Source organism: Oreochromis aureus, linkage group 14 (assembly GCF_013358895.1).
Source record: "Oreochromis aureus strain Israel breed Guangdong linkage group 14, ZZ_aureus, whole genome shotgun sequence".
Taxonomy (NCBI): Eukaryota; Metazoa; Chordata; class Actinopteri; order Cichliformes; family Cichlidae; genus Oreochromis; species Oreochromis aureus.
Genome location: NC_052955.1, coordinates 14,808,524 through 14,820,069, shown reverse-complemented (window position 1 = coordinate 14,820,069; position 11,546 = coordinate 14,808,524). Strand labels below are relative to the sequence as shown.

Here is an 11,546-nt window from a genome sequence, read left to right as displayed (position 1 = left end):
TAGTTATACTGCAATAGGTATAAACTGCTGGGGGATTCCCATGATGCATTGAGTATTTCCTTTTCAGTCACTTTTCTCACTCAACATGTGTAGACCTCTCTACTGAATCACACTTGTTATTAATCTCTGGCTCTCTTCCACAACATGTCTTTCATTCTGTCTTCCTTCTTTAGCCCCAACTGGTCGCAGAAGATGGCCGCCCCTCCCTCTGCTGGAGGTTTCTACCGGTTAAAAGGGAGTTTTTTCTTCCCACTGTCACCAAAGTGCTTACTCATAGGGGGTCATATGATTGTTGGGTTTTTTCTCCATATGTATTATTGTAGGGTCTACCTTACAATATAAAGCGCCTTGAAGTGACTGTTGTTGTGATTTGGCTCTCTCACAAATTGGCTTCTTTTCAGACAATTAAGAAACAAATGTACTTCCTCTATTAAGAAAGCTAAATCAGAATATGTCTATTTGTCTGTCACCACAGAGAAACTACATAATCCACAGAAGTTCTGGAAAATCATTACGTCTCTTTCAGTGAGTAAAAGCTCACATGCTCTACCCACCTACGTTTTTAAGGATTCTGTTCCTGTTTATGATAAGAAGGAGATTATGAATTGCTTTAACAATCACTTTATATCTCCCAGCTCTTTGTTTGACTCTAAATCCAGTCTCTGTAAAATCCTGCACAAACTTTCCAGTGTACACTGGTCAGCCATTTAACTTTGTTCCTTTTTCTGTGCAGGAAGTCTGTAAAGCTCTTAAAGTGTTAGATCATAGAAAATCTTCAGGACCCAATTTACTAGATCCTTACTTCTTGAAGCTGGCAGCTGATTTTGTGGCAGAGCCTCTCACAACACTTTTCAACCTCAAACTGGATATGAATGAAATTCCCTCAGTATGGAAATCAGTTTTTGTTGTTCTTCTATTGAAAGGGTTGACCCAGCACTTTTAACTAATTATAGACCAATATCTAATCTATCTGTGCTGGCAAAAGTTCTTGAAGCTCTTTTGTGTGAGCAGTTAAATGAGTTTTTACACACCAATGCCATTTTATCTGAATATCAATCAGGCTTTAGGAAAAATCACAGTACCATCACAGCTGCAATGGAAGTGGTAAATGATTGCTGTTGCACTTGATGAGAACCAACACTGTGCATCCATTTTTATTGATTTGTTGAAAGCATTTGACACTGTTGATCATTGTATTTTAAAACTTAGACTCAGTAATAGGTCTCAGTGCATTAAATCTGATGGTCTATGTTCGGAATTTGTGACAGTACACAACGGAGTGCCACAGGGCTCCGTATTAGGCCCCCTTCTATTTATCATTTATATATGTAATCTTGGCTTAAATGTGCCAGATGCAAACTTGCATTTCTATGCTGATGACACAGTTATTTACAGCTGTGGTTCAACTCTTGTCCAAGCCATCGATTCCTTGCAGAAAGCCTTTTTTGCTGTCCAGCACTCATTACTTCATCCTAAACTTGTTTTCAATGCAGACAAAACAAAGTTGTTTTCTAACTCAAGGAAATGGGCCCAAACGATTCCTTCAGTAAACACTCTTGAGGGTAATAAAATAGAGTTGGTTAACACATATAAATATCTGGGTATGTTGATTGACTCGCTCACCTTCAAACCACATGTAGAGAATCTCGTGAAAAATCTGAAGTTAAAACTGAGATTTTATTTTCAAAGTAAGTTGTGTTTTTCTTTTAATACAAAGAAATGGCTTGTTGCTGCAACATTTTTACCTGTGCTAGATTATCGAGATATTCTACATATGAATGCTCAATGTCTTCGAACGGCTGATACTGTGTATCATGCTTCTCTGAGGTTTATCACTAATGATAAATTTCAGACTCACCACTGTGAGTTATACTCCCAGGTAGGATGGCCTGCTTTGGCCAGTCGGTGGAACTCTCATTTATACAGTTTGTATGTTCCCTGCTTGCAATTAAACATGCTGGTTGGTATTTTCTCTTCTTCCGCAAGGTTACTTGCTGCTTTCTATTCCATTTGCCCTAACTGAATTTGGCAGAAGAGCTTTTGTCCATTTAGCACCCTTGGCTTGAAACAAACTGCAGAACGACTGGAAAATGACTGAAGTGCTTTTAAATCTAAACTAAGAATCCCTGAGCCGGGTCCACAACATGCAACTGTTTCAATTAGATTGTCATTTTACCTGAATTTTTAAATTTTCTGTTTGAATTTTACTGAATTTTATCGTATTTTATTTTTATTTTCTTATTCTTTTTTGTGTGTTGCTGCTGCCTGTGTTTAATTGTGTGTTTCTTGTAACTGTGAGATACTTGCTGCTGCCTATTTTGGCCAGGTCTCCCTTGAAAAAGAGGTTTTTAATCTCAATGGGATCTTCCTTGTTAAATAAAGGTTTTAAAAAACTGACATTTACAGGTAAAAGAAGCATATTACACCATTACCCTAAAAATATTTTTATATAATGTTATTAAGAGTATATATTTCAGAGATAACATTAAATAGTCTAAATCAGTGGTCCCCAACCTTTTTTGCGCCACGGACCGGTTTATGCCCGACAATATTTTCACGGACCGGCCTTTAAGGTGTCGCGGATAAATACAACAAAATAAAACTAGTACCGGTACCGAAAAAAAGAAGATTTATTCATAACAAAATAACGCTGAAAAACGATAAAAACCCTGAAAACCATACATTTCACACCTGAGCCTCAACATTCGCGGCCCGGTACCAAGCAACTCACTAAAGAACGAGTGATGTACAGATTTATATGGCCCACAACGTTTTGTACTTTTGAATAAGTTTAACTCTTAATGTTTTTTTTACTGTTCACGTTTTGAATTTAGATGTTTGATTTTTCTCCATTTTGTATTTTTCAAATGCAATATTTTGGTAAAATGTTTAATAATGAATAATTCATAATAAAAAATTTATAATAATGAGGTTTTCATCCAGGCTGTGGAACTGGACAAGCTCTTTATCCTCTCAAGGATATTTGAGAAAGTGGGCAAGTGTGGACAGAATATCTTGGTCTGTCCAGGCTGGTGGATGTTCTCCACTATCAGTGGCGGTCCTAGCCTATTTGGCGCCCTAGCTCCCCCCCCCCCCACACACAAGACATATTAAGGATTGCCCATTAACATAAAACTGTTGTCGGAACCATACTGGATTTCACCAGAGAAACATACACATATGATGAGAGACAGAGTATAGTATGCAAACGGCTACCAAACAGCCATCGTAATTCGTCATACAATTAGAACAGGGCAAATCAACAATTGACAATGACTATAATATTAAAATCTGTAACATAGTGTTTGGAGTTTACTCTGTTACTGTTGCTATTTTTACCATTTCTTCTTGGAGCAACTGTAACCCACATCATTTCATTAGGGATTAATAAAGTATTCTGATTCTGATTGTTTCAGGATGACCTGCCATTATCCAATGACACATCTGCTTACCTGTATCTTTTGCTCGTTTCTCCTCCTCTTCTTTTCTCTTTTTTCTAAACTGAGCACCTGATGACTTTGACCTTTTCTTGTCCATCTTGGTTTTAATTTTGCACTCCAGTATGAACACCCATTCCCCATCCCTAACATAACCTAACAGACCTACACCTTCGTCCATAGATTCGCTTTGTCTAGGGTTTATTTCTGGGATTTCGTACAACCCAGGATTCAAATCATGAATACATAATGGACTTGGATTTACATCATTATGAATGAAATATGCTCTATTTGGAAGCAGCCGGCCCCCCTCCCCTTTCGACGGGTTGTGTGTGAGACTTGAAATCATCAAACTATAAAATATAAGTTTTAAATTGTTATTGGTCCCTTTACCCCGAGTCCTAAAGTGTATATTTATCTTCTTACTCTTCTTATATTTATTGTTAGTTTACTTGCACTGCTGTAACTGGAGCCTCGTCGTCTCGTCTCTCTATATACCGTACTGTATGTTGCGGAGATGACAATAAAGTTTACTTTGACTTCAGCAGCAAGCAGGCGCACCAAGGGCTCTCGCACTTGCATGTAGAAATTCTAAAAAACATCGGTGCAAATTATAAGTCTGTATCATAATGTCTGGTGTTTTCGTGTTTGTTGGTTTGTTTTTATTTAGTTTTATTTTGCGAGTCGGTTATCGGAGGCAGCCGACAGGTATCGACAGGCCAAGCGGAATGCGGCTCGGGCAGTGGCTGAAGCAAAAACTCGGGTGTGGGAGGAGTTCGGAGAGGCCATGGAAAAAGACTTTCGGACTGCCTCGAAGAGATTCTGGTAAACCGTCAGGCGTCTCAGGAGGGGAAAGCGGTGCTCTACCTGCACTGTGTATAGTGCTGGCGGAGCGCTGCTGACGTCGACTGAGAAAATTGTCAGGCGGTGGAAGGAATACTGAGGACCTCCTTAATCCCACTGACACGTCTTCCGGGAGGAAGCAGAGTCTGGGGATGAGGGAGTGACCCGCCAATTTCGGGGCGAGGTCACTGAGGCAGTTAAACAGCTCCTTGGTGGCAGAGCCCCTGGTGTTGATGAGGTCCGCCCGAGTTCCTGAAGGCTCTGGATGTTGTAGGGCTGTCCTGGTTGACACGCCTCTACAATGTTGCGTGGAGATCAGGGCAGTACCCTGGACTGGCAGACTGGGGTGGTGGTCCCCATCTTTAAGAGGGGAGACCGGAGGGTGTGTTCCAACTACAGGGGATCACTCCTCAGCCTCCCTGGGAAAGTCTATGCCAGAGTGCTGGAAAGGAGAGTTCGTCCGTTAGTCGAACCTCGGATACAGGAGGAACAATGCGGTTTTCGTCCTGGTCGCGGAACACTGGACCAGCTCTTTATCCTCTCAAGGATACTTGAGGGTGCATGGGAGTTTGCCCAACCAGTCTACATGTGTTTTGTGGACTTGGAGAAGGCATTCGACCGTGTCCCTCTCGGGTGTCCTGTGGGAGGTGTTCTTGGGAGTATGGGGTGTCTGGCCCATTGCTACGGGCCATTCGATCCCTGTACAACCGTTGCAAGAGTTTGGTTCGCATTGCCGGCAATAAGTCGGACTTGTTCCCGGTGGGTGATGGGCTCCGCCAGGGCTGCCCTTTGTCACCGGTTCTGTTCATAATTTTATGGACAGGATTTCTAGGCGCAGCCAAGTGGCGGAGGGCTTTTCGCCGGTGGCCTCAGAATCTCATCTCTGCTTTTTGCGGATGATGTGGTTCTGTTGGCTTCATCAGGTGAAGGCCTCCAGCTCGCACTGGAGCGGTTCGCAGCCGAGTGTGAAGCAGCGGGAATGAGGATCAGCACCTCCAAATCTGAGGCCATGGTTCTCAGCCGGAAAAGGGTGGAGTGCCCACTCCGGGTCGGGGATGAGTTCCTGCCCCAAGTGGAGGAGTTCAAGTATCTCGGGGTCTTGTTCGCGAGTGATGGGAGAAGGGGCCGGAGATCGACAGACGGATTGGTGCTGCGACTGCAGTGATGCGGACGCTGCACAGGTCCGTCGTGGTGAAGAGGGAGCCGAGTGTAAAAGCGAAGCTCTCAATTTACCGGTCGATCTCGTCCCTACCCTCACCTATGGCCACGAGCTGTGGGTAGTGACCGAAAAAGAACGAGATCGCGGATACAAGCGGCAGAAATGAGCTTCCTCCGAAGGGTGGCTGGCCTCTCCCTTAGAGATGGGGTGAGAAGTTCGGCCATCCGGGAGGGGCTCAGAGTAGAGCCGCTGCTCCTCCACATCGAAAGGAGCCAGTTGAGGTGGTTCGGGCATCTGACAAGGATGCCTCCTGGGCGCCTCCTGGGTGAGGTGTTCCGGGCATGTCCCACCGGGAGGAGGCCCCGGGGCAGACCCAGGACACGCTGGAGAGATTATATCTCTCGGCTGGCCTGGGAACGCCTTGGTATTCCCCCGGATAAGCTGGAGGAGGTGGCTGGGGAGAGGGAGGTCTGGGCTTCTCTGCTTAGGCTGCTGCCCCCGCGACCCGGCCTCGGATAAAGCGGATGAAGATGGATGGATGGTTATCAGATGCTGCTCCAGCCAGCCAGAGGATCCCCCGCCGCCGCGCCCTCTCCTCCCTGTGGGGAGGGCGGGGCGCCCTTACTCCCAGCAAATGGGCGATAGAAACCCGATCGGTGCCTATGCCATTCCCAATATGCGCTGGCTGATGTCGGGGCAGCATGAGTACGAGCAATTTTTTTTTAAATTTTTGCCGATGCCCGTGATGCCGCCCCCCACCACGATACCATCCCGGGAAACCGCCCGTGTTGCCCGTTTCAAAAACCGCTACTGTCCACTATGATGGCCTCAGGATTTCATCTTTACTTTTTGCAGATGATATGATACTGTTTGCTTAATCAGGTGGTGACTTCCAACTTGCATTGGAGTGGTTTGCGGCCAAGTGTGAGAATCAGCACCCCCAAGTCAGAGACCATAGTTCTCAGCCAGAAAAGGTGGAATGCCAACTCCATCTGCAACAAATTACAACCCGAATTGGAGGAATTTAAATGTCTTAGGGTCTTGTTCACGAGTTTGGGGAAAGTGGAGCATGAGATTCACTGACGGATTTGGGAAACATGTGCAGTGATACAGTCACTGTACAGTCTGAGCTAAGTTTTTAATTGGCAGGTCAATTCAGATTACAACTTAGATTTAGATTACAGCTATTCAACTGTGGCCACGAACTCTGGGTAGTGATCAAATAAGTAAGTTGTTGTCCCTCTCTTTTAACTCAAATATGGACTGAAGCTCTTTAATATGATGCTGTTGAGACATTCCACATGAACTTTGCTGTACATGAATTATGATATGTTATTTTTGCTATTCTTCTTTTGTGTCACTTGATATGTACACAGAAACACCTGTTAGTCTGACAATTCTTCAGTGAGTTATTACTGATGACAAATTTACTCAGAGTGTTCCCTGAGTTTGCCTGGACACAAAGCAATCTCAAATGAAAAGTATACTCCGCCTTCTTCCCTGATGGGTGGTGTGCAAGATTAAACAACACAGTAAGTCAATAAAAGGGAATGGCAAACAATAAAACCTAATGACTCATCTCAACAATTCAGAAAGCTGTCATGTGCTCATCTTTGCGAAACAATTTAGTCGTGGTTGTTTTGCTGTGTTCCTGTGTTTCTTCAACTCTATCCACTCCTCAGGTTTCTTTGTCCTGTCAGCTGCAGGGACAGTTTCATCTAAATGAGATGCACAAAACTGGAGATGTGATTCTGGGTGGACTGTTTCAAGTCCATTTCTTTTCAAGTGTTCCTGATCTGTCTTTTACCTCGCAGCCACAACAGCCGACTTGCCATAGGTAACAAAGACAGGGAAACAGAATGAAAAACACAGAATAAGAAAACCGTCAAACTTGGTGCCAGTATAAATATGTATTTTGTATCTCAAATAACTACACCATGCATCTTCTTTTTCATTTTTTCCCCCTTAATATATGTCTTTAATTGTTATTCAGTTTCCTTAATTGTTTATAATATTTCTGCTTTTGCAACATTTTCAAAAGGCACTTGTTTCCTTGTAATTTAAAACCTGTGTTGTATTATATATATTAGTAATTCAAATTTTCTTGTCTTAGTATGTATGTCCTAGGTTTTAAGTCGGCACAGACCATGGCTTTTGCTATTGATGAGATCAACAGAAACTCAAACCTGCTACCAAATGTGACTCTGGGATACACTCTTTATGATAACTGCCTTGAACTTGGAATTGGATTCCGTGGAGCATTGTCATTAGCCAGTGGTCAAGAGGATCAAATTGTAGTAGATGATACATGTGTTGGAAATCCTCCAGTCGTAGGGATTGTGGGTGATCCGACCTCTACAAATTCTATTGCAATCTCCAACGTCTTAGGCTTGTACAGAGTACCGATGGTAAGTTTTCTGCTTGACCATGTAACAGTTTTCTTGGATTACGTTGATTTAATTAAAAAATATAAACCCATTTTATGAAAAAAATGAAAGTAATAATGCAGTCATGATGACAAAGTTAAGATAGCTCTACAATATACAGTCTGTATATTTCACAGGTGAGTTATTTTGCCACATGTTCCTGCCTGAGTGACCGTCAAAAGTATCCATCCTTCTTTAGAACGATCCCAAGTGATTCTTTCCAGGTGAAAATTTTCATCAAAATTAAAATTGAAACACAAAAATATGTTTCAATATCTGTGTAAAAGAAAAACAAAGAAAGAAATAATAATATACTTAGTTTTGAGAATTATCCTCTATTTCGTTTATGTATTGTGTCAAAGAATAAAGCTAAATTGCAATTAATCTGTATTCACTTAGGTACGTGCAATGATCCAGATTCTAAAGCATTTCGGCTGGACTTGGGCAGGTCTGCTTGTCACTGATGATGATTATGGACTTCATGCAGCCAGATTCTTTCAGTCTGAGCTGAGTGTGTCGGGTGAAGGTTGCCTGGCCTACACTGAGGTTTTACCCTGGGACAAAGACACAGAAGAACTCCGGAGGATTGTTGATGTGATGAAAACCTCTACAGCTCGAGTTGTCATTGTCTTTGAACATCCCAGTCGCATGATACACCTTATGGATGAGGTTTCGCTTTAAAACACTTTAATGATTACTAGTTACAGAGGTCTTCATAATTATATTGTGTAAAACACATATTAAGTATCATTGTGAGTACAGAAATCAGTACAAAAATGTAATGATTCAGAATTAATTTTATAGATCAAAAACTGTTTCAGTAAAGAAGTTGGAGGTTCAATATTACTTCATAGATTTGGTCTAATTTAATTCACAGGTAGTAAGGCAAAATGTGACAGGCCTACAGTGGATAGCCAGCGAGGCCTGGACAGAATCTGCTGTGCTCCAAACACCTCAATATATGCCATACCTGGGTGGTACACTGGGTATCACCATTCGTCAAGGAGAAATACCAGGGCTCAGGGAATTCCTGTTGCAAATACGTCCTGATCTACATCACAACACTAGCTACGGAAATAGCTTGGTGAGACTTGAACACTTTTACTGTGTGTGTGTGTCACAACAGTTATATATTTTCATAATGTGTAACAAACATTTTTCAAAATATTTCAGGTGAATCAGTTTTGGGAATTTACATTTCAGTGCAGGTTTGCTCCAGCTCCAGCAGGCTGGCTGGAAGGTGGAGGTGCACTATGCACTGGACAGGAAGATCTGGGAAATGTGGACAATGAGTACTTGGACATTTCAAACCTGAGGCCTGAGTATAATGTGTACAAAGCCGTTTATGCACTGGCATATTCCCTTGATGACATGCTGCGGTGCAAGCCAGGAAGAGGGCCTTTCAGTGGGAACAGCTGTGCGTCTTTGCAGTCACTGGAGCCTTGGCAGGTGTGGTATCATTGTACACTCCACCTTTGAATACATTGTTTTTGCTTGCTTTCAGAATTTCTGAAAGGGGATTTGCCATACTCGTGAGCAAAAGTAGTTAAGGTATTTTAGTCATGGAGGTCATTAACTTCTATACAGGATTATTAGTCATGTGCCTTGGTTGATTGAGACTTAGATAAAAATGACTTTATATATGTAAGAACCATAGATATAATATTATATTTGATTACTGAATTGAAAAATTGCCACTGTTTGCACTGTAAAGTTACTGGAGCCATGGCAGATGTGATATCATTTTACACTCCATCTATGAATAAATCATTTGTTCTATAATTAGTTTTGGAGCAAAAAGTAATTTACTTATTATACATTCCTTTTAAACAGCTTGTTTATTACATGGAAAGAGTGAACTTCACCACTCCATTTGGCGATCAAGTGTCATTTGACGAGAATGGTGATGTGATACCAATTTATGATGTTATTAACGCGTTGTGGCTCCCTGATGGAAGTACTAAAATTCAGAAAGTGGGTGAGGTTAAAAGGACAGCTTTAAAAGGTGAAGAACTCATACTTGATGAAGGCAAAATCTTCTGGAACTTTGAATCCAAAAAGGTTAGACATGTTTTTATTTGACAAGTACCTTTTTTGACATTTACAGTATATAGAATTGTAGCAGGCAATAAATATTTATTTTTTTTATGTCCAATAGCCACCTCGATCAGTATGCAGTGAGAGCTGTCCTCCTGGTACCCACATGGTGAGAAGGAAGAGAGAGCCCGAATGCTGCTTTGACTGCATCCCTTGTTCTGAGGGAAAGATCACTAACAAGAGCAGTAGGTCTTTGTCTTTCTGTATGACATATTTGATTTAATTTCTGTGAAATATAGGATGCATTTCACCATCAACCCCTCTTTGTCAGACTCGTTGGAGTGCACCAGTTGTCCAGAGGACTTTTGGTCAAACCCACAGCGTGACCACTGTGTTCTTAAGAAGACAGAGTTTCTCTCCTACCATGACCCTTTGGGTATTTGTTTGACAGCAATCTCCTTACTGGGAACATTTATATGTGCTGTTGTTCTGGGGATCTTTATCTACCATCGCACAACACCTATAGTACGTGCCAACAATTCAGAACTTAGTTTCCAGCTATTGTTGTCACTTAAGTTGTGTTTCCTGTGTTCACTTTTGTTCATTGGACGACCCAGGATGTGGACATGCCAACTCAGGCATGCAGCATTTGGGATCAGCTTTGTGCTGTGTGTCTCATGCATCCTGGTAAAAACCATGGTTGTGCTGGCTGTGTTCAAAGCCTCCAAGCCAGGAGGGGGAGCCAGTCTGAAGTGGTTTGGTGCTATGCAGCAGAGAGGAACAGTTCTGTTTCTTACAGCTATTCAGGCAGCCATCTGTACTACCTGGCTTGTCTCTTCCTCTCCAACTCCACATAAGAACACCCAATACCACAATGACAAGATAGTGTATGAGTGTGCCGTTGGGTCCACTGTTTGTTTTGCAGTGTTATTGGGCTATATTGGCATGCTGGCTTTCCTCAGTTTTCTAATTGCATTCCTGGTGAGGAATCTCCCTGATAGTTTTAATGAGGCCAAGCTCATCACATTCAGCATGCTGATCTTCTGTGCTGTGTGGGTGGCCTTTGTTCCTGCTTATATCAGCTCACCAGGAAATCTTGCAGATGCAGTAGAGGTATTTGCCATTCTTGCTTCAAGTTTTGGACTCTTGATCACACTGTTTGGACCCAAATGTTACATAATCCTGTTGAGACCAGAGATGAACACAAAGAAAGCTGTTATGGGTCGTGGAATTGTTCCATAAAATTTTCAGTTCAATTAAAAAAATGTTGGGTTTCTTTTATTTGCACTCTATTGACCAAAAATTAAATAAACAATTAAAATGAACAAATGTTAAATATTAAAGACAGTTATTTAGTCATTTTTGTTGTTGTTCTTTTAAAATGCAGTTTACATACAAAACAACCAGACTTTTCAAAGATAAACATTGACTTTTTTACACTCCACTCTAAAATTTAACTTATTATGAAAACTAAATGTAATCTAAATTATTTTAATAAACTACGGTTTCATCTTGAATTCATTTAGCAGTTCTAATCTATATTCTTGTATATTTGGTCTGTCTTGAACTGATCGTGATCAAAACCATGCTGATCATTTCAAGAAAACAACTCAGGCAGGACTCAAATACTGGTCTCAACTTTCA

General features: G+C 41.7%; 1 protein-coding gene across 1 annotated transcript; it reads left to right on the top strand.

Moving 5' to 3' along the window:
* The first annotated feature begins 7,136 nt into the window (after positions 1 to 7,136).
* Positions 7,137 to 11,184, top strand: LOC116336329 (extracellular calcium-sensing receptor-like). The gene is made up of 9 exons (XM_039598199.1): positions 7,137 to 7,276; positions 7,553 to 7,847; positions 8,003 to 8,089; positions 8,265 to 8,534; positions 8,743 to 8,949; positions 9,039 to 9,314; positions 9,699 to 9,926; positions 10,024 to 10,147; positions 10,234 to 11,184. Exons 1-9 carry the CDS (start codon positions 7,167 to 7,169, stop codon positions 11,142 to 11,144), a joined length of 2,508 nt encoding a protein of 835 aa, XP_039454133.1. The 5' UTR covers positions 7,137 to 7,166; the 3' UTR covers positions 11,145 to 11,184.
* The last annotated feature ends 362 nt before the right edge of the window (positions 11,185 to 11,546 follow it).

Excerpts from the sequence above, each read along its gene's own strand:
- LOC116336329 (XM_039598199.1), top strand. The coding sequence starts at position 7,167 with ATGCACAAAACTGGAGATGTGATTCTGGGTGGACTGTTTCAAGTCCAT. Across the intron at positions 8,090-8,264 it reads TCCCAAGTGATTCTTTCCAG|GTACGTGCAATGATCCAGAT; the intron begins GTGAAAATTTTC and ends GTATTCACTTAG. Across the intron at positions 9,927-10,023 it reads GGAACTTTGAATCCAAAAAG|CCACCTCGATCAGTATGCAG; the intron begins GTTAGACATGTT and ends TATGTCCAATAG.